The sequence below is a fragment of the Atractosteus spatula genome, chromosome 1 (assembly GCF_055471065.1).
Source record: "Atractosteus spatula isolate fAtrSpa1 chromosome 1, fAtrSpa1.hap1, whole genome shotgun sequence".
Classification (NCBI taxonomy): Eukaryota; Metazoa; Chordata; class Actinopteri; order Semionotiformes; family Lepisosteidae; genus Atractosteus; species Atractosteus spatula.
Window position 1 is genome coordinate 63,726,227 of NC_142706.1, and position 23,305 is coordinate 63,749,531.

General features: G+C 43.6%; 2 protein-coding genes across 3 annotated transcripts; one reads left to right on the top strand and one right to left on the bottom strand.

Annotated features, from left to right (window-relative positions):
* Positions 1–545: 545 nt before the first annotated feature.
* On the top strand, positions 546–6,907 carry LOC148841522 (3-oxo-5-alpha-steroid 4-dehydrogenase 1). Of its 2 annotated transcripts, XM_088924070.1 has the most exons (5): positions 546–778; positions 2,317–2,422; positions 4,804–4,910; positions 5,273–5,445; positions 5,925–6,907. In XM_088924070.1, the coding sequence occupies exons 1-5, from the start codon at positions 658–660 to the stop codon at positions 6,198–6,200; spliced, it is 783 nt and encodes a 260-aa protein (XP_088780196.1). In that variant the 5' UTR covers positions 546–657; the 3' UTR covers positions 6,201–6,907. The 2 variants fall into 2 exon arrangements, with proteins under 2 accessions (XP_088780196.1, XP_088780204.1); XM_088924078.1 differs by lacking the exon at positions 2,317–2,422 and having other exon boundaries at positions 571–778.
* A 1,078-nt stretch (positions 6,908–7,985) lies between these two features.
* On the bottom strand, positions 7,986–19,134 carry racgap1 (Rac GTPase activating protein 1). The gene is made up of 17 exons (XM_088914209.1): positions 18,996–19,134; positions 17,708–17,795; positions 16,416–16,618; positions 15,866–16,002; positions 15,586–15,655; positions 15,107–15,160; positions 14,936–15,013; positions 14,168–14,285; positions 13,504–13,649; positions 12,592–12,756; positions 11,600–11,695; positions 10,943–11,141; positions 10,448–10,553; positions 10,132–10,264; positions 9,689–9,818; positions 9,262–9,370; positions 7,986–8,571 (listed from the first exon to the last, which is right to left on the bottom strand). Exons 2-17 carry the CDS (start codon positions 17,790–17,792, stop codon positions 8,496–8,498), a joined length of 1,905 nt encoding a protein of 634 aa, XP_088770335.1. The 5' UTR covers positions 17,793–17,795; positions 18,996–19,134; the 3' UTR covers positions 7,986–8,495.
* Between the last annotated feature and the right edge of the window lie 4,171 nt (positions 19,135–23,305).

The following is a 23,305-nucleotide window of genomic DNA, read 5'->3' on the forward strand; positions in this document are numbered from 1 at the left end:
CAGGCATTGCGGTGTAAACCGATTTTCTTAAGATCTCTACGTCCGTGTAGTTCTAACATCACGAACGCACCACACATGTAGCGCATGGACGTCTTTCACAGAATTCTTGAGTACTCACCTGTAGTAAATAAATGTTTAGATTAAATCAGGCCCAAACTACTTCTTGTCCCGATCCCCAAATCCCCCTGTGCCGTACCATGACCGATGCTACATACTCCCGCTCTCGGACGTCTCTTATTCCTGCTGCGGGTCACAGCGAGACGCCCGGAGGTACTGGCGTGCTGTGAGATTACACCTGGGAGGCCCAGACGAGTACACAGACACTGACGAGTATAGGGGGACAAATTTATTAAAGCCATCTAGCGGGTCTTTAAAAGGTGGGTGAAGTCCGGAGTCCGATCATGCGTGGGGAGAACACGCAAGCTTCACACAGATCGTATCCTAAGCCGGGCGCAAGTCACAGACAACACTAGAGTTGTCTGTGACTTGTACCGGAAAAACTACAGTACCCATGAGCACTGTGCTGCTCCAGGGGGCGGAGGACCCGCCTTTCATAACAGTCCAGTGTTATGAAATACATTGGTATCGTAACGCGTCTCGTCTGAAAGTTGTCCAGATTGTGGCAAACGGCGGGCACAGCCGTAATAGGGAGGAATAATGTGGGGTACAGTTATGGGAAACGCCGTGGTCAAATTTGCCGCCATCGATCTGGCTATACAATGGTCTTGCTGGGCAGTATCCGCTGTCTTCCAATCCGAGAAGATCTACGATATAGCTGGTGAGGACTGCGCTTGAGAGAAACTTGAGTCCTGTTTGGCTGTGTCTTGTGGTAAACTGACCAAGAGCAATTGGGACCATCTTGAATCGCACCGCAACTCGCATTATGCGACGGTTCTGTTCAGTTGGAGCGGGTCTTGTTCATGTTTACTAAATCACAAGAACAAAACAGTGCAGAACAAACCTTGTCATTTAGTATACGCCTTAGGTCGCGTGAATTGTATTACTATTTGGGGGTTACACTAAACTTTCTCTCGGTTTCTTCTGTGCGTGCTGCTTACTGTTACACGTGGATGTGGGTTTTGGGGGTGTGATTGTGACACAAAGGAGCAGGTGAACGTTCATTGCCTGTTGAAAGGTAAAAAAGAAAAGAAAGAGATTACGTTTCGTCTGTGTGAAGAAGGCAGTATTTCATTTCTTCACTTTCAGCGGGCAGTAAATCTGTATCTACTCCTTTGCATCTTCCGCTTGCTGATTCAGCTCCTTACTCGAACTTCTTGATTGTGAAAGAAGCTGCGTTTCAATTTTAGACTACCAGGCAATTTCGTTTACAAGAATTTCGTTTTGGTACTACCGTAAATTCCAGAAACGGGGCGCACATAAAGTGTCACAATACACTAATGTATTGCAAACATTGATACCCGAAGAAGGCTCCACAAACGTTGTCTCTTCTCTTTTCAGCATGGAATAAACCTTTACTTGTTCCTTTGCAGCCTACACATGCTGACGCAGCTACCTATACTTGTACTGCAAACTAGTTTGAAATAAGTGGTAACTTAACTGGAGGGAATGTTCAATATTGGTAATCATTAGATTAAGAGATAATCGGTTTATTTCCATTTTATTTCTTATAACAATAAAGAATCTAATGGTTACAACATGATCGCCTAACGGGTCTAATGAAGTTCGCAAATTCAAGTCATAAACTCGCTTTTAGTCGTTAGCGATATAGCTTTCTACTAATGTACATATAAATTTAGCCTGTACTCGTACTTAAAAAGCACCGTAAACTGGAGACTGGAAGTACTGTAGATCGGTTGCCGAAGTGATTCAGAATCAATTAAACACATTAAGCGAAATGTAGATTATAGTTATTTTGTTGAGGTAGTGAGAGTTGGTAGCTTAATTGACGGTTAATCAAAAGACTAATAAATCAGACTTTGTTAAATTTGATTTACGGAACCCAAGGCGCTTAACGGCGCACCTGCTTACTTGTCGGAATCGGCGCCATTTTCGTGTGGAAGCGGTCACGTCAAATACGAACTCCCACGAAAGGTTCTTCTAAATGGTGGCAAATCTCTGTGTTTTCCTTAATGCCCGTCGTCAAATAATAATCCCGATTTCCCACTTGACCTTTGATGGGGAGGATAATGATGGGTGTTCCCACAGTTTTATTCAAAATCTCTCACGGCGCAGCTAGCGGACCGCGGACTTCGTTAACAAAACCGAACGTTTTGCTGGACTAACAGACATGTCGTCCCAGGATGAGGTATTTTCGAGCAGCAGGAGTGACTCTCGTCTCTGGCTCTGTTTTGACAGGTACGGGATCCTTCATCCTGCTCACTCACCTGAGCCGCCGGTGGGGAGGGCACAGCTACAGGCGTCAGACCGTACATAGCTGGCTGGTGACGGCGTGGGGGCTGCGGTAAAACCACAGTACAGAATGACTTTGCACCCGTTGCCGTGAAATTATTGTAGTAATCGGAGATTAATTGAACAGTTTGAACAGGGGAGGGGGCCGGGGAAGATGCCCGAAAAATGACAAGACTGCAGAAATGATGACAGCTGTCCTATTACTACCCAATGAAGAACAATCCCTTAAAACAGGGGTCTCCAGCCCTGTTCCTGGAGAGCCCTCATCCCGTTTATCCAATAGGTCAAGGGTTCCATATCCTGGTCCTGGAGGCCCACGATACTACCTTCATTACTTAATTGAAGCCTGCCTGCTTAGTTGAAGTCTCCGAGGAATGACAGCAGCCGAGATTCGTGTAACAGTAGAATCATTTATTGAATTTAGTGAAAACTTTGGCTTAGCCCACTTGACTGAGGGGCAACCTCCCAGCCATAGGATGGGGAGACTGGGACCCCCATACCTGGTGAAAGGGTGCCGAAGGGGTAGCTGCAAAGGTGGAGATGGATGTGAAAACGAGCGAGGAAGAGAAGAGGGTGAAGTATACAGTGGTGTGAAAAAGTGTTTGCCCCCTTCCTGATTTCTTATTTTTTTGCATGTTTGTCACACTGAAATGTTTCAGATCATCAAACAAATTGAAATATTAGACAAAGATAACACAAGTAAACACAAAATGCAGTTTTTAAATGAAGGTTTTTATTATTAAGGGGAAAAAAAATCCAAACCTACATGGCCCTGTGTGAAAAAGTGATTGCCCCCTAAACCTAATAACTGGTTGGGCCACCCTTAGCAGCAACAACTGCAATCAAGCGTTTGTGATAACTGGCAATGAGTCTTTTACAGCGCTGTGGAGGAATTTTGGCCCACTCATCTTTGCAGAATTGTTGTAATTCAGCCACATTGGAGGGTTTTCGAGCCTTAACCGCTTTTTTAAGGTCATGCCACAACATCTCAATCGGATTCAGGTCAGGACTTAGACTAGGTCACTCCAAAGTCTTCATTTTGTTTTTCTTAAGCCATTCAGAGGTGGACTTGCTGGTGTGTTTTGGATCATTGTCCTGTTGCAGAACCCAAGTGTGCTTCAGCTTGAGGTCACGAACAGATGGCCGGACATTCTCCTTCAGGATTTTTTGGTAGACAGCAGAATTCATGGTTCCATTTACCACAGCAAGTCTTCCAGGTCCTGAAGCAGCAAAACAGCCCCAGACCATCACACTACCACCACCATATTTTACTGTTGGTATGATGTTCCTTTTCTGAAATGCTGTGATACTTTTACGCCAGATGTAATAGGACACACACCTTCCAAAAAGTTCAACTTTTGTCTCATCAGTCCACAGAGTATTTTCCCAAAAGTCTTGGGGATCATCAAGATGTTTTCTGGCAGAACTGAGACGAGCCTTTATGTTTTTTTTGCTCAGCAGTGGTTTTTGTCTTGGAACTCTGCCATGCAGGCCATTTTTGCCCAGTCTCTTTCTTATGGTGGAGTCATGAACACTGACCTTAACTGAGGCAAGTGAAGCCTGCAGTTCTTTGGATGTTGTTGTGGGTTTTTTTGTGACCTCTTGGATGAGTTGTCGCTGCGCTCTTGGGGTAATTTTGGTCGGCCGGCCACTCCTGGGAAGGTTCACCACTGTTCCATGTTTTCGCCACTTGTGGATAATGGCTCTCACTGTGGTTCGCTCAATTACTCTGTTTTTCATTTGTTCCTGAATTTGTTTGGATCACAGCATGATGTCTAGCTTTTGAGGATCTTTTGGTCTACTTCACTTTGTCAGGCAGGTCCTATTTAAGTGATTTCTTGATTGAGAACAGGTGTGGCAGTAATCAGGCCTGGGTGTGGCTAGAGAAATTGAACTCAGCTTTCCAAAGATGTGATAAACCACAGTTGATTTATGTTTTAACAGGGGGGGCAGTCACTTTTTCACACAGGGCCATGTAGGTTTGGATTTTTTTTCCCCCTTAATAATAAAAACCTTCATTTAAAAACTGCATTTTGTGTTTACTTGTGTTATCTTTGTCTAATATTTCAATTTGTTTGATGATCTGAAACATTTCAGTGTGACAAACATGCAAAAAAATAAGAAATCAGGAAGGGGGCAAACACTTTTTCACACCACTGTATATGGGAACTGAGGCAATTCTGTCGGGATTAGGTGCGAGTTGCCTCAGATGAGTTTAATGTGTTTGACTGTCTTCAACACTCCCGAACTTTCGTTAGAGCTCCATGACATGGTTCCGTTGTGATATTCCAATTCAAGTTGTGGTAAAACCACATAAACTAAATGGTAAAATGTTTCATAAACCAGAAAATCTCAGTGTTGGAAAAAAAAACACAGCAGCTTTAAATTGTCTGCTTTATGTGGTTTTCAGCAGATCCTTTCTCCTCCATGCAGGCTGGGCACATTCCTGTTCTTGCGAATGATGGCTGCTGGGAAGGATCGGCGCTTCAACAACATCAGAGACAGACCAGGGGTTTTCTGGTTCTACTGGACCATGCAAGGTACCTAGAATTCACCCATGGGTCTGTGGCAGTTCACGCTGCTTTCAAGACTGTACAAGTAAAACAGGTTAACACCCTGCTGAACTCAGTCACCAATCAGCCAGAGATCCCTGGGGTGGAAATGTATAAACTCTCTACTGGAAGTCAGCCCACATAGACACATTTTATGGAACTGTACCAAGTCCATGGTAAAACAGAATATGTAACAGTATTGTGCATTCAAGATTTATTTGGCAGCTGAGACAGATGTTGTGATTTTGTTGAATCCTAATCTCCATTTTGAAATTTATTTTAACAGGCAACCTTAATGGTAAAATAAAGTAAGCAGTATCCAGAGCTTCACCAGTACATTGTTATTCCAGGGGTGTGGGTCTTTACGACTCTCCTTCCCACCGTTATCCTAAACCTGGAGCGCCGGAACCCGCCCCTGGGCTTCCGAGACTACCTGGGCTGGGCCCTGTGGGGAGTGGGCTTTCTCGTGGAGGTCATCGCAGACCAGCAGAAGTGGAACTTCAGACGGGACCCCGATAATGCTGTAGGTGCCACTCTGAGGAAACAGCTGGGCACTCTGCTGCCTCCAGATTACAGAGGGGGCCATGCACAAGTTGGGGAAAAATATGACAACGGAATGGAGCAGGGCTTATTCTGAACCTGTTACAAGGTGATAGTACCCCAGGAGATGGGATAGCTTTGATTTAATCTAAAAGGGGAGGCTAAACCCTTTTCTATAGTAGAATTTATGAGTGGGGTAGGTGGGGTTTAGTGTTGGGTTAGATGACCCAAGATTGAAAACAGTGGTGAACGATCCACACTAGCAAGGAAATGAGAAGTCCCGATGGTGCAGAGGCACCAGGACAGTTATATTGTGAAGGAAATGGTCATCCAACACAGTGGAAAGCATTAATGTATAGATATCCAGCTTGATGGTTGATTTCTCACCTGAGAGGCAGGTCTAGCTTCTGTGTTCACTGTAATTGGGCTGTAATGACAAGGCCCTGTGCTGTGCTTTGACAGGGGAAGTTCATCCGGCATGGGCTGTGGGCCTACAGCAGGCATCCCAACTACGTGGGAGAGATCATGCAGTGGGCAGGCCTGTTCATCTCCGCCTCTTCAGTGATGCAGGGCACCCAGTACCTTACCGTCACCTCGCCCCTCATCCTCTGGTTCCTCATTCGCTACGTCAGTGGAGTCCCCCCCTTGGAGGAATATGCAGTTAAAAAGTGGGGCACGGACCCCCTGTACCAGAAATATGTCAAGGATACTCCTGTTTTCTGGCCCTTCTGGAAATAACAGGTCAATGCAGACTCTAGCTTTGGCTGCAATGGGTGCAGGGGAAAAATGTAGAACATTACAGAACACAGTTCGAAACTTCAGTTTCTTGCATACTAAATGAACTGTAGTAGGTGCTTATGCAGATACTGAATTGAAAATGTTACCACTTGGTGAAAATGTTACTGGTTGGAGGTTTCTGCTTCATTTGATAAGTTTTTATATCAAGGAAAAGGATCTGCAAATAAGGTAGAATTAAGTTGGATACTAAACCTCAGTAAAACACTGTAATAAGGGTGTTCCACTCTCACAAGCAACATTTTCATCAACATAAAAATGAAATCAGAGGTAACACCTTGGCACGTAGTGCATTTCAAACCAGCCCTTGAACGTTATCAAGTTAAAATACCTTGTATTTCACATATAATCCAATTTCACGGTAGGTTAAGGATTTCCTCTTCAGAAATGAAATCCTGTACTTAGCACAGAATACCACTGGTCCAAGGTGTGTTCTAGGCTTTGGCACTAACAGATGTACTGCATTGCTTGATAACAGAGCTGTGACTTTTAAAAATACAAATGTTCAGCCCTTTTCATTTCAACACAGATCTCCATTTTAGAAATAATCCTTTATGTAGTAGTCTGAGAAAACGTTGACTGTAATTTTAATTAACGGGTGGGGGTTCATTAAAGTTTTGATATTTGCAAATAAAAACCCTGGTATGAAACGTTTGGAATTTCTAGTATTCTTCCAAATACAGTATTCGCTAATTTTGTATGCAGTTCAGCAGCATTTTTTCATTACAATGCACCAATTCTGTATCTTCACCTCCGGGAGCAGTTACCAACAGTGAAAAATGTGGATGTAGCTGAAAATACAACCCAATCTCCGTAATCTAATGTTCTCCCCAGAAGAAGTAATTTTCCCAACCATGCAGAACTTATAGATTTTGATAAAACATTTTTTGCACCATGCTCTCCAAACCTAAAAATACAAATATCTCGTTGTAATATGATATGATGTCACAAAACAGGAATCTCTCAGAAGTTGAGAAATCCAGACATGATTAAAATAAATTGTACTTCTTTTCTTTCTGCAAAAAACAGACATGATTCTTGACAAATTTATATTTGACAAATTTGAATAGCACAGCATGCATATAGAACACTTATTACTGTGTAATCAGATTAGAACACAAAGTCCAATACTTCTGCATTTCAACTAAACTAAGCCCATGAGGGTTAGGAGTACCAGTTTGTCTTGAAGTTGTTCTAAGCCAATTGATCAGACTAGGCTAGATCTTGACTAATTCAAAGATGAGCACAGCTAAGATTAGCTGTAGAAGGGTGCAGGTGATAAACACCCCTTCCACCCTAAAACACTTCGGGTAACATCCATTGGTCTGGAATTATAACAAGCAACATTTGCAATTCCCATCCCCTCCAAGGCAGAATTCCACCAAGATCAGCCTACAACCAGAGTCAAGAGGAATTTTCAGTAACTTCATATATAAAATTGCGCCTTTTCAATTGTGTACCTTTCAGGCAAGTGGAAAAAGACAGGGCAGTCTTCATTACTTAAATTAGACTTACAATCCCAATATTTATAAAAAGATGGAGAATTGAAAACTGTTCCTTCACTTTATACCACAATAGTATAACACCGATGTCTATTGGCATCACTTGGGCATTGACAATGAAGTGCCAGTGAAGCATTGTGTTTAGACACTTTTTTCATATGAAATCCTGAAACCTTAAAATGTAATCAGGTCTAATACTTTTAGTACACAAGTTGGCCACAATCCATTTATAATTCAGGTTAAATGTATTAGGACTGCTCGTTAAACATAGTACACGATACAAACAATTTTGACATTTCAGAAATGAACATTTAAGTACTATTTCCAAATCAATGTTCCATTCTACTTTACAGCTCTTGTTGGTTACACACAATTTTACAGTTCTTGTAGGTTCTTTGAAGATTACCTGCACCGCAAAACTTGAAAGACAAATCCCAAGTTTCTGTAGAACCCATTGAGAGCAATGGATTTCATATCCTCCCTGTGTACCTCAACAAACAGGTTTCTCCCTTTGGTTATGATTGTTCCGTTACTGCAGTATTAAAACTATTTTAAAAAAACTTTGTAATCACTTATAAAGATATTAAATAGGATAAAATACAACTTAAAACCTGTAAGTATGGGTTATGGGTAAGATTCAGAAGCATGATACAGGGTAAAAAAAACCAAACACTTTCTAGCTCTTGCATTAGAATTGTAGTGCGAGATTCAGGAATATAGTCGTTCTACCACTGCTTCATTTCAGGAGTGGGGAGGCAAAGAAGTTGCCCTGGCGAGTGAAGCTAGTTGCAGACTTGCTCTTGCTCCCAAATCTACAATGTAAAAACAAACATTGCATCAGTGGGTAGGTGAAGAAAAACTGTTCTATATATTGAAGGCAATGCGGTATTGTATGATCAACACTTTTCTAAAGACACTGCTAATCCAGGGGCATCAAATTATAGTCCTAGTTTCTCTGGCTTTTCTTCTAGGCAAGCTCTCAGTAGTCTTAATTACCTAATTAGTTGGAGAAATGCACTTCTTCCCTCTTGGCCCCAGAAAATACTAGGTAGTTGCCGCTTTCCAAAACAAATTGTATCTATTAAACTAATCAGCTATAAAAAATAAAAACTTGTTAAAAAGCCTAATGAAGAAAATTAAATCAAGTTGGAGTGAAAACCAGTGGACCCCGATGCCCTCCAGCAATTGTGTCTGATAGTCCTGTACTAAATGTTACAACACTCCGCCAAGAAATCAAAATCAAACTTTTCTGCATTTTAAGTATTTTCAACATTCCCTGGCTTCACCATCTCAGTGCAGAGGTATGAGCAGTGTCCATAACGTGCCGTTTCACGTACTTCACAAAAAAAACTACTTACACGAGAACCATGAAGCCACCATTCTAAGATTTCAAGTAAATAAAAGAGGCATTTTTGGTAAACAAAAAGCCATCAAGATGCTTTTAGAATGTTCTGGTCTGCACATGAACTGGAGTAATTAAAATGATCTCGTTTGCAACAGACCTGGGAGTGTTCCTGCTTAGCGTTGTCTTCATGCGCTGAGACAGTGAGCTGGATGAAGGAGTTTTAGCCATCTGGTGCTCAGGAGTGGTCAGGGGGCCAAGCATGCTTACTGGGGTAGGAACAGGCAAAAACAATGCTTTAATTGACGCTATCAGAATTAGCGGCACAATTTTCTTCAGTTCTACACAAAAAAATAGAAACTGAAATGCAGTTTTTGCATTTGCATATACAGCTACAAAATATCAGCATTTTAGAAAAAAATAAATCAGTTCACAAATGATTTATAGAACCCTATTCACATATACCTGTACATCTGAACACAACACATTCTAAAGGCTGGATGGACCAAAAAGGGACCAGGTCTCATAAAAAGACTACATTTCTGCAGACCTCTCTATTGAGCAAAGTGCAGTCCTGCCACTCCTACCTTTGGTTTCAGGAGTGGAGTATGTGTTAGCATTCTCAATGATCATGTGGTCAGGATGGCCATGCTCCTGGTCCACCATCATGAACTGGCTCCAGTATTCAACAGGCAGGCTCAGCAGACGCTCCATTACCTGCAGGCGCACACACAATGAGCTCTGAAGTCTTACTCTTATTTAATACCGTGTTATAGCATACGGAAGACCGCTACTGGCGATAGAGGTAAAAACAACGAGATTATCTGGAAACGAAGGTAAAGAAGCTCAGATTAATTGTTGTAGACTTCATATCTTAGGAAAAGCTTGAAGAACTAGAACAATTTTTAAATAAAAGTGAGTACGTGAACAAGCCTCTTGACAAATTATTAATCACCTTGCATTACTCATTCCTTAAAACCTTGTCAGGAAGGATGCTTACAGATTGCCTTCAATGTGGCCCACAAATTACCTTGGGCTGTCTTTTAGTGTCCTGCAGGATGGTCATGGGGTCTGGATCGGGCACAGCATGGCCAAGTATCGTGGGCCCAAAGACTTTGGCAAGATTTGGGATGTCCATTTTTGTATCTGGACTTTGAGCAACTCTGTAAAACAGAGGGATATCACAGGACTTGTAAGTGGCAAAGAGAAATAAGAATGACAATGCTTATTGCGTAATCAGTACTGCACTAGGTGCATATTTAAAGTTTCATTAGAATTTAAATATCTGAGGTTCAGGTTGCCTTGAGCTCCTCAAGGGGAGGACTACACCACTTCCACCACCCTACCTCTGCAAGTGTATGATCAGGAAAGCCAGCGTGTCCCTGTTGGCTTGAGGCAGCTCACTGATGGTCTGGTACATTGAGGCAATGCTGTTATCATCATCCGAGATTTCTGAAGAGACAAGTTCAGTCAGCAAGTATCAAATATACACACCCGAACCAGTTCAGTCTCTTTTAATCACAAGGTGCTGAGCAATACAAGAGCCCTACTAAAGCAATATATGTTTTCTAAAGTCAGGCTATCAGGATAATGATTAAGGAATACAAGAGGCTGGAGATCTTTACATTTTACTAGACTGAAAATATCAGTTTTTTCCTTTAGATCAGTGGTTCTCAGCCTTGGTTCCTGGAAACCAGTGTTTGCTTCTTCTGGCTTGATTAATTTTTTTTCTGCTCTCAGCTTCAAAAGATTTCCCACAGCTTCAACCAACGCCAGACTCTCTTTGACCTGCTCATTAAAGATTTGCTCCCTTATTTCAGATCGAGACGGCCTGGACTGACCTGCAGCCTCCATAAAGGCCCTGTTGAGACGGAACGTGAGCAGCGGCTCCTTCAGGTTCCTCAGGAAGTCCTTGAGGAGGCCGCAGATGGCGTGGATGTCATCCACCTTGCTAAGCAGGGGAACTGTCTTCCCCCGGAGAAACTTCTCCTTCAGCTCCTTCACTGTGCGATCCATCCCTGACAACCGGTACAGCCCCGTCTACATGCACAAAGATTTACAGAATACTTTTTCCCATGCCACCTTCTGTGCCTTTTCTTTTACAGCAAGAACCTCCAGTTCTGGAATCAGGAAACACGATTCAACCTAGCTTATACCGGCCCATCAGACTATTTAGAAATTTCCTTTCAAATGATCATGGTCAGCATCGTTTTCCAGAATGCAAACCCAAAGTTCCCAAGGGTCTGCATCCATCCCATGAACCAAGTAATATTAAACACAGAAAACGGAATAAAACATAGCAACGTTAGACAGAAACAGAACAGCTTTTCTTAGTGTCATCTACATAGTGCATAAGGAAGGATTCCAGAATGCCATCCTGGATGCACCCTTACACACTTATTTCAAATTAACTTTCTTGAAAGAAGCAGCTACTTCAAGATGAGCCAAAAAACCCTCCTTGTTTGTAAATGCACACTCTTGTGCACACGCTTGCTTACCTCATGCAGACCCCTCTGCTCTATTTCATTGACACAGTGAACCACCAGCGATGGGATCATGGGAGAGGAGGTGGGAACATAGTCCGCCAGGGTGCCCTGGACATGAAGCGACAAGATCAGCACAAGAGGAAGGACATTCATTCAAGAACTGTAATCGCTTCTATACTGTAGTTAAAAGAACCTTATTGACCTTTGTAAAAAATGTTTTATAACCTTTTCCTAAATTCCTAAATGACTATTAGCTTAATTTTCATGGTCACGGGCTGTTATACCATGATTTTTCAAAGGGAAAGGACAGCCTTTGTCTTAGACCTCACTTTAAGCATCAAGACCGCTCTTTGCAATTTTTCCTCTTTCCATACAAAAACGTATATTTCTCAGATTAAGTAGTACTTGCACATAAAAGTAGTCACTTACCCCTGCAGTACATCTCAATTCCCTCAATTACATAAGCGTCAAAACTAACCTAACAATACCTCTTGAAAGTATTGTTAAAAATCTTTAAAATGTCTACAAACTTTCAATAACCTCAAGAGTCAATGGTTATCCAATATGTTCAGCATGTGGCATGCCAAAACCCTGACCATGTTGTTTGTCACCTGTCTTTGAGTCCTTGCACTGGCTTCCTATCTGGTTATCTGCCACTCACCCTGAACGCTTTCAAATCCTTCTTCTACAGAAAGGCTTTAACTCCATCTCTTCTCCATTTTCTAGTAACCATCAATCTTCTGCTGTACCTCTAACTGCTTGCCTTTCTTATATGGTTATTTTCTTATCGTTATCCTTTTTATTACACCTTTTCCATTTTATTTCTACACCTACTGCAAAGCGCTTGGAGATGCTACTTTTAAAGGCACTATATAAAACAAAGATTATTATCCCAGAGAAACGCCTCCTTGACCCTGGAGAGCTCACTCCAGGTGTACGAGAACGCATGCAGGACACCGCAGGACATTGGAATAACAGTGGAATGCTCATTTTGGCTGCGATACCTCTCCGATCCGGACTGGAGTGCCACCAAGAGTGGGGATGCATGGCAAGGGGCAGCGATCCCGACACTCAGGGTGAGCCACCACCCTGCAATCCCGACACTTCAGGGACAGCTTCCCAAACTTGATCCTTTTCCCGCAGGGCACGCAGGACTCGGGCTTGATAACCTGCAGTGTCAGAACGGGGAAGGGCAGGGTGAATCTACACTACTGGCTCCCCTTGCGATTCCTCAAAGTGTCTCAGGGAATCGTCAAAGAGACTGGCAAACCAGTACTTGATTACTGAGCCTTGTGTTTAGTGAAGAGGGTGCCACAGAGATTTACCATTACTGATATTGAATTAACCACGAGTATAATTGCTATGTATTGGGGGCAACATAACTTTAGTTAAGACCCCCTCTGTGTTCAGTCTTTGCTGCAGAGGTTAGGAAAATAGAAGATGGGACAAATTCTTACTAGCTGCATTGTTTTTATCAGGATGTCATTAATTTCTTTGTCCTCTCATTGCATGCAGCAAACACACCGTGCATATGGAAGAGTACAAAATGATGAGGGCCGACAGAAGTCATGAGGGAGCACGGATTTATTTTTCTCCCCGTGTTAAAGCCCTTGCAGATAGCAGACAGCAGACATTTGTTTGTGTGTAGCACTCTGCCACCTCCCTTATGGATTTCATTTAAAGGAACAGGCACATTGTGGGGAAAAGAATGCTAACCATAAATTAAACAGAACTGTTCCAGTTCTGTAAATTGAGTACAGGCTCAATCATGTCTCTTTTCAAGTATTTGGGGCTGCACACCCGATTGGTGCTAGAAAGATACTGGAATCTGCCAGCGAGTATGATCAACACTAGTGGAATCAGAAACACAGCGAAGGGTTAAAAAGACCAAGAGCATTCCGGAGCGAACGCCGTACCGTTTTGGAGACGAACTCATGCAGCCGGACACCCGCAGTGCCCTGTGGAGTACTTGGTTCAGCACAGCGGTCTGGCTCTGGCTTCTTCTGCAGCTCCTCCACATTCTCCAACAGGACAGAGCGCGTGTCCCAGCTCTGCAGGTTGGCTGATAGAGCAAGAGGCATGAACACAGTTATGACCAATAAAAAACACTAAAAAATAAGTAACCAAAAATTGACTTAAATTACACTGAATATTTCAAATAACTCATAAGGTGGATCCTTTAAATTAAATTAAAACCTTCCACAGAAGAGGAGTGAGGTACAGAAATAATATAATCTCCTCGATGTGTTTTTCTGATATCTTAAACCAAATTCTTTTGCTGAAAACACTACCATATCTAATGTGGTGCTGTCAGGGTATATTATTGCTCCAACTGTTGGGGACTGTTACAGACAAGGGAAAGGGAAAGTCCCAAAGCCAATTTTCTGAACGAGTCTGTGCTGTTCGTTGTAAAAGTACACACTAGTACGATCCGAGATGCTGGATCAGAATGAATATGTAAGGTTCCCGATTGGCTCAAATACCTTCACTAATAGAACAGGATGAGCCCTGTGTTGCAGGCCTCACCATTTGAGGCCATGCCATATCGGAAAAAGCAAATGGTGCTCAGCAAGCACATACCAGTCTTTCTCCTGCTGCGAGTCCAGTAGGGCACAGTTTCTATGGTGGATACGGCCTCAATAGGCCCTCCATCGACAGGCACTGTCACTGTGGTCTTGGCCACAATCGAATCATTCCCCTGAGGTAGGAATTAAAAAGAATCATCACACATGAACACTTAGCAAGCCAACAAATCGACATTAAAATTGAGCTATAGTGAGAAGCACGACATTTGATTACAGCCACAGATTCAATCACCTCCTCTGCTGAGGAGATAATGTACTGTCAGGTGTGCCAGATCTATTGTTCAACATTCTTAAGCTATTAGAAGTGTAGGTAAATGTGAAACTCCGTAAACTAGACAGTTTGTCAAATTCATATAGCTTTCCCATTTTTATAGTGCTCTGCTGAGCTGTGTTATACTTCATAACAAATTCAAACACTCTGAAGCATTTTCTACTGTGCAAAATTATGGAAACCTTATAATTTATTTTAAGAAAGAACTTTTCTTTCACCACAAATTCAAAGCCCATTTTCAATGCAACACTGGTAGGTTTGAAACATATACATAACCCCATTCATTTATATGACAGGGTGATTGCGTTTGCAAACTCATTGCAAGCACACTGTGTTTGTTACACAGTGGTTCTCATGAGCTTCAGACACACTTAAGCATTAACATACGCTTACTTTTAGAGGAAATGTATGGAAAGAACCCAGGAACACTAATGTTGAACACAAGCACACATGAATTTTCATGGATGAAATAAAAGGTGAGCTGATCAGCACCTTGTCCGCAGCTTTGCCAGAGGAGCGAGATCTCTTGGCGGCGGCAGGGGGGCCATCGACGTGAAGCCTGGAGGAACGCTGAAATCACAAAACAGACACCCTTTCATTCACACGGCACGGGACGCAGACAATGCCAACGACGTCGGTAGAAAAGCTCCACCATTCACTTACCCTCTTCTCCCTTTTTTTCAGGCGGACTGTTCTCACAACTGAAGAGTCCCAGTCCTATGAAGGAAAAACACAGAACTTTGAGGAACGATAAGACAATTGCATTTAGCACTGCAATTATGTGGTTATGCTGTCACAAGACATGAAATATATGAACTGATATTTCATTTTTACTTACTAGTTATGAATAACCACATATAGTATTAAAGAGAAATGTTACTTGCCATTTCTCTCACTGGGCAAAAAAAGAAAGTTTCAGCAAAGTTTATAACGGTTTTTAGTCTTTAACTTGTACCTTACCGACACCTTACAGCACAGATCAATGGTGCAGTAAGGACTTTCTCCCCAATTCAAAGTGCTAGTATTTAGTGAAAACTGTTAGGACTGAGCAAAGCCTTGAATGTGGTTGAGCTGACATTACAACTCTGTGCGTCACCATTTTTTTCCCCCCAATATGTTAAATGTCTGGGGTAAAATATTACCAGGGAGTCATCTGTCTTGTCATAGCTGATATCTGACAGAATGGATGCAGACTCGTCAATCGTGGTTAACCTGCAAAAGAAGAAAAATGGCAATAGAGGTCTCAGATAAGAAAAAGGAATGGTCTTCTTAGCTTCTTGGAGGTGCCAGCCAAACAGGGGGTACCTTTTCCTTCAGGGCCACCTCAGAAAAGGCACCAACCTGCTGTAATAACAGCATGTGTCAGTGGACAGAACACTCAACTTCCTTTAAAAGGAATTGGAAGAGTAGGGCCATGCTTACCTCCGGCTGGTGTTCTGTGGGGCTGCCTGGGTCCGGGCATTGAGGAAGGCCAGGGCAGATCGCTGCTCTTCGTTTAGCTGAATGCTAGTGGATCCCTCAGTGATCAGCAGCTCTCTGATCAACTGGATCTGCCGATCCTGAAATACAATGCCAATGGGGAAAGAGGGTCACAGCGGGCCCATTTATAAGCACAGCTCCCATTCTTCACATAATACACCTTTGCCCATCCTGCACACAAAACATAGTTTTTAGGAATCTTCTCTATTCAATACTTACAAAAACACACCTCATCAACTTGGTATAGCTGTAACCACTGAGCAATTTTAAAATATTAGTTAAACTGAAGAATGAAATTAAAAGGACTTATTCTCATGTATTTTCATAGGATTCTGTGCCCCTTCAAGTACCATCTCAGTCCTTGGAGAACAAACTCTCATTCTGTCTCTTCGGACAAAGCCCAAGACAGAAGCCTCAGTGTGACTCTCGCTGCTCGCAAGGCAAGGTTGGGAAAAGCACAAAAGCCCCCCAGCAGGAGCTGGGGCACACTCACCAGTTTCTCGCACTCGGCCTCAGCCTTCTGGCGCCGGCGGACCTCCACGTCCACCTGGTTGCGGGCGTGCTTGAGCTTGACCTCCAGGGCGCCGCGCTCGGTCTCGGCCTTGGCCAGCACCTCCTTACACGACACCAGCTCCTGCTCGCTCTTCAGCCACTTGCGGCGGCAGTCCTCGAAATTCACCGCCAGCTGGATGAACTCTGAGGAGCAAAGAGGCTCAGGAAGATTCTGTACCTGAACTGTATGTGCTGTATGACTATCTTCTGTAAGGCAGGCCTTAGATAACACTTGGTTTCAACTTTTGAACTTAGTTTTTATTTCAGCTGAATTGACACTCACTGTAGGATAGGCAAAACTAACTTTAATTAGGCATCTTAATCAGATCGGAGGTATCAAGACATACACACTTAATAAGGGACTCAAAATCATTGGCCTATGAATAAAATATACAGTACATAAAATTAAGCATACAAAAGCTCATTTAGGTATACACCAGGACCAAAATAAATTCCTGTTATAACTTTGGTATAAGATACATAGGGTTTTATGCTGCAATATTTTTAACTGAAAAATTAAGATTACTTTTAGGCAAAATAAGAGTCTTAGCATGTTTTCCAACATTTGTATTACTTGCACACTCACGGCCCAAAATATTAGGAACACAATCAAATAACCGACTCCCACCACGGCTGCAAAGCACGGGTGGCTTAAGGAGCAGGAGAGACTTCCAAAACCTTTCCTAGGCAGAAAAACCTCAAGCACTGAATCCTCTTCAGATCTTGCAGAACAGGTTGAACATGCAGTTCATTCCCACACCATTGTCACCCCTCGTGACCTCAGCTAAAGATATCCTGCTGGATAAACGGGATGAGACTGACAATCCAGAAACTCGTGGAATACGCGCCACATCCTATGAAACCTATTTTAGATGCTCATGAAGGCCCACCGGGTTATTTGATGGGGTCACCTAGAATTTTGGCCCTTGAGTGTACACAGCAAATTAGCTTTAATGACGGTGATGAGCATTTGACTCTGACATTGATATTTGCTCCTGGTCCCCTCAAGCTGCTGTTTTCTTTCATTCCACCCTCAACTCTTAAGGGCTTTATCTGAATCAGCTGTTCACATAACGCGTCTATCACCACGGTCAGTACGCCTTCACCCAGCGAGGATGATTACAGCCGTGAAGCCCGGAGTACAGCAGTCCTCCGGGACCAGGAGTGAAGATCACGCTGCAGCCCAACAGCGTCGTGCGAAGGGGCTCCCTTTAGGAAAGAAGGGGTGCTTACGAGGTTCGACGGTCTCGTTCAGGACTTCAGCGTGGTGCCGCAGCTTGTCAAACAGGCCGTGCAAACTGACCACAGCGGTCTCCATCGCCTGCCAAGACACACACGGGCTAGAATAAAATACCCCCTCTCTCAGTTTTAATGCCAAAAGTAACTGCTGCAAAAAGCCAAAACTCCTCAGCTCTGCAGAACTTTAATAAGAAGATCTTTGGGTGAGAAATCAAGCAGGGTCACTAGGAATAACGCACATGCCTCCTGAACAATGTTTGCAAAATAGAGAAGGAAGACTAACAAACATTTCTCAAGGCCCACGAGCTGACTCATTTTGCAAGGTTATTTCTTAGGCTGTAGAACTGCCCTCCATTTATGTAAAGGACCTCTAAATCAGCAACGAGAGAAGACTGTGGGATCTCACATCACTTCGGGCAGCTGCTGGTTTTCATTGCAGCCAGGCTCGTTGCGTTATTGAACTCTTAATTGGCCTGGCACGCACTGGGATCCTTTAAGCGTTTTCGGTTCTTAATACGTGCAAGGTCGCTTTTAATTTCTGCATTGTGTAAGTCTGAGAACACAACGCAGAAGGGCCAGCGTACGGGCAGGGACATATAGGTATATCAACAATATTCGGTAACTATTTTGTTCCCAACATGGTGACTGAGGTTTGGTTGAATGGGCTTAATCCAGCCTCTACTGTTCTAGTACGACAACGCTGAAATCCCTTATTTATAAAGCGCCTTAAAACATTCACATGAAAACGAGTCGCTAATAACATCAGGTCTTTTTTAGAAAAGTCAAACTGAAGACACAGTCCGTTTGCACAAGACAGAAACCGAACTCTGCACAGCAAAGCGACATGAACCCTGGAGGGTATTTACAGCCGAAACTGGGCAGCACCTTGGTAAACTAAGTCCATTCAATACACAGTTTAACGTGAATTTAAACAGCAAAGCTCGAGGACTGGTCAAGCAATCAAAGTACTTTACAGCCTCCTTCCTGTGTATCTGTAGAAGATTCACTAAGACGAACGAGAAAAGATTCGTTGTATTATTTTAAACATTCCTCCATTTCAAGAAGTTCAAAGAAAAAGCTGAAGTAGTTCTCGCTTTGTAGGAGTTACCATTATAAAATGGAAACTAATTCTGCCGTTCGGGGACAAAATCTGACCTCCGACATTTACAAAACTAGTTTTGCATTTAATTTTAAAAACAAACACCGACACCAGGTCAACATACACACAACTACACAGGAAAAACAAACTGAAAACTTGTACGATTGATATTTGTGGTCTTACCCCTTTCACAATGTCTACAAAGCCGAGAAGTCGGCTTTCTTCCTGTAAAAATTAATATATTATTTTCCCCCAATACTTTTGAAGGTTATTATCCACAGTATTGACGATCTGCTTTTCCTTATCGCAGCCGTTTCGTTTCAATTCAAATTTACCCGCCAGCCAATGACCAAGCTCCTGTCCACGCTACCTAGCGCGCGCGCGCAGGAGAGGACGTCACGGCGTGACGCCTGACTGACGCCATCTTTGTTGTGGCAAAGCCGCGGCGTTCATTTTAAACCCCGTAGTTTTCCGCGGGATATATACTTCAGATTCTGGGAGAAAGTTATCGTCTCTTTGTGTAAGTGTAAATTCTGGATATAAAGCTTTCTTATAGAGACATCGGGTATTCTCACCTGTCTATTAGCAACTATATGTGAATTTAAGGAGTTATAAGTATTTTAATTTTACAATAAATGCAATTTCAGCAGCCATATCACCCTGCAACCCACAACCCCCAACCCCCTGAAGCTCAGCAGGTGTGAGCCTGGCCAGTAGCTGGATGGGAGACCTCCTGGGAAAAACCAGGGTTGCTGCTGGAAGAGGTGTTAGTGGGGCCAACAGGAGGTGCTCACCCTGCAGTCTATGATGGTCCTAATGCCCCAGTATAGTGACGGGGACACTATACTGTAAAAAGGTGCTGTCCTTTGGAAGAGATGTAAAAACAAGGTCCTGACTTTGTGTAAAATTCCATTAAAGATACCAGTGTGTCTCTTGAAAAAAGTGTAACCCCACTGTCCTGCCCAAATTTCCCTTTGGAAAACCTGTCTCTGAACTGGCTTCATCACTCTGTTCTCCCCACTGATAGCTGGTGTGTGGTGAGCGTTCTGGCGCACTATGGCTGCTGTTGCATCATCCAGGTGGGGCTGCACACTGGTGGTGGTGGAGGAGAGTCCCCATTACCTGTAAAGAGCTTTGAGTGGAGTGTCCAGAAAAGTGCTGTATATGTGTAGGCAATTATTATTGTTGTTATTATTATAATTCACACTGTCAAAACATGAAAACGAGAGTTAAGCTTAAATATCGTTATAGCTCACATGAAATCTAGAAATGGGGGATTAATGTATTTTATCATATATATGATCTCATATATGTACATTTTTGTATTTATATATGTGTTATGTTCTAGATCTGGCCTGGAGTACCTTCCGTGTGGAGTTCGCATGTTCCCCACTTGTTCAGGTGGCTTTTGTCCGGGCGCTCCGGGCTCCTCCAACACTCTGACAGACATGCTGCCTGGATAACTGTGTGAGAGTGTGTGAGTGTCCCGTAACAAGGAACCGGATGACCCGGAGTCTACAGCAGGCACAAGGCGGCAGGGCTGGACCCTGGAGGGGAGGCCAACTCGTTCCGAAGCGATAATTACAATTAAAAACCTGCTGGACTCTGACCATCGGGACCGGAGTCGCTCCCTCCTGCATCAGTGCTTCCCGGTCATTTAGAGACCCTGAGCACATTCACCACAATCTGACGGTGACACAGTTCGAAGTTGTGCGAGTACAGCAGTCTCACAACGTGTTGAACACCGGCTGAACCGCTGACAACATTCGCATTCTAAAAACTGGCAGCTTACAACCACCCAGCACGACCACCCTGACACTGCAGCGGGTGTTTCTTCGGGGGTGACGGTGGGTGTTTTGGGGGTGATGGATGGAGAGGCGTCTCTCCCGCAAAGGAAGATGGCGGACGCTCCCCGCGGTCTATATCGACGCGTTTACCTGATTCTGTCGGGAGGGGGCGCCAGCACCAGAATAGCGCCACCCGAGTCTCGGTCAGGAGCCGTCAGCGCTTCGCCTGCTGTTACATTACAACAGCATCTCTGCTTCCTGCTTCGCCTCCAAAACTCTTGATCCCCTCAGACGTCCTTTTTTATTAATCGAACTCCATAAAATGAACACCTTTCTCGGATCTTAAACAGGTTATTTAAAGAGAACTGTAAAATCCGCTGGACGACAGCCCTGAAGGACCGACTCCCGCCTCCTGAAGCGCTTTATTGTATTATATTATCTACACACCTGCAGTCTTATTAAGGCATGCACACCTTCCATAGCAATTGTCGAAGGTTAGAAACATAATGCAATGTCTAAATTAACCCTTCGCGTTCTAGTCAGCTTTTAAACTTAACTCTCAACCATTAAACACGGTGTAAGGGCTGTGGCTCTCTCCCTGCTTCACCCTTTCTTACTCTCTCGAGAGGTAGAATTTCTTCATTCAGTTGCCTGTGGTCTGATTATGCGGCCAATCGTGATAATTCATCTCGTGAAGTCCATTTTCCAAAGCATCCCGTATAAATAATTGTAATAAAGCCTCAAGAACAGACGAGGCTAATCTCACCACTTCTTGAAAGAACCCAGGGTATCCGCTTTGATTCGGTGGAGCGGTGGCACTGTGGCTAAGGATCTGCGCCTGTGGCTGGGAGGTTGCTGGTTTATATCCCGCAGCCGGCAGAGGAATACTACTCTGTTGGGCCCCTGAGCAAGGCCCTTAACCCCAGTATAAATGGCTGACCCTGTGCTCTAACCCCCGAGCTTCTCTCTCCCCGTCTGTGTGTCTCATGAAGAGCAAGCTGTGGTATGCAAAAAAAAGACCAGTTCCTAATGCAAGAAATTGTATATGGCTAATGAAATGATCTTGTCTTATAACTTCGCTGGGCAGCTTGTTCCAGACTCCCACAGCCCTTTGTATAACGAAGTGTTCCTGTTCTCGGTTTTATTTGGTCTTCCCTGGAGTCCCCACTTGTTCCCTCGGGAGTTTCAATGCGGGATCTGAAAAAGCCCAAGGGGGTGACTTGGACAACGCCACGGAGCACTTGGCCGTGTTGGGGGCCAGGTGAAGCAGGATGCAGCTACACCGAACGTCCACGAGAGGGCAGCGTGAGCCCGGTTTGTCTCCAGAATAGCTGCACCACCTGGGAGAAACCCAATATTAAGGGATCTAGCAGTGACTCAGGGAACAGGTAAAGATGTATTCCTATTCCGTGCTGAAAGGAAGAGAAAGAAAGACACGACGTTTCAGCTGTGGAGCCTTCTTCAGGTGCGGTAACAGTAACTCGGCCAAGTTCAATACTTTATTGCCATAACAACAAGTTGCATAGAATTTGGCTTGGTGAGCTCGTACAATTAAAGATATAAAAAATACATGTATACAACATAATAGATAGCATCCAGGGCAGGCTCTAGCTTTTTGAGGGCCCTAGGCAAGATATTGGAAAGGGTCCGTTCCAGATCACAATTTGCACATAAACTACTATTATGAGCTCCAAGCACAACCTTAGTTTACCATTTAAAACAGTTTAATACTACTTTAATAACTAGAAAACGTATTAACCAGCTTTGAAGAACACATACAAACAAGTTACAAACAACAAGAAGAAGCACAACTTTTAAGACGTATTTTATCATTGAAAGTAATTAATAGGCACATTAATAACAATAAATAACGACGAACAGCATCACTGTTACCTCGGAACTACAGCAAATAACTTACAAATGACTGCATTGAAACCTTTGCAGAAAGACATCGTAGAAATAAATATGTGATTAAGAGGCAAGTGCGCTCAACAGCAAGGGAGGTGAGATCAGTAAGTCCATCGGGAGGCAAAATCTTCAATCATATCTTTTACACGATAGTAGTCGACCCGCTGGATGACTGATGCTCATGATGGCCAGTCCACTCTCCCGGGTCGGCTCTCCGCTCCTGCCGCTGTCAGTCCGACGGGCTGCAGGAGGAGATCACAGCGCCCCCATCTAACTCAATACAGGAGAAACCGCGCGGGGAAAGCGACGCGTTTTCATGCCAATTGTGTATGATCGCTGAACAGTCTTCTGTACCGTACATTGCCTTTCACGCTGTTGTTTGGCCGGGCAGCGTCGAGTTTTAGCCAGGCAACCCGCACGGCATGCGTACAGTTGCGGGAAACCTGTTACCTTCTGGTAAAACACCCCCAGAGAGCTTCGTGTCCAGCTTGAAAAGGTGTCTTATCTACCGTTCGCAGGTTACAGGGATCTGACTGACTCAGAACCCAATGAGATCCAAACCACACGATCACGCACGGAGCGCACTATTACCATGACCTGAGCGTGCGTCTGTTTTGAGATCGCTTGTCCCGCTTCCAAGCTTCAATTCAATTCAGCTTTATTTGTCATTATACTTACACAGGTGCGTAGAATAATGAAAAGCATTTCTCACCAGTCTCTCGGGTGCAGTATATATATATAGAACAGCAGACAAGACAATAGAAAGTAAATATAACAATGAAGCGCTTTCGGGTTCAC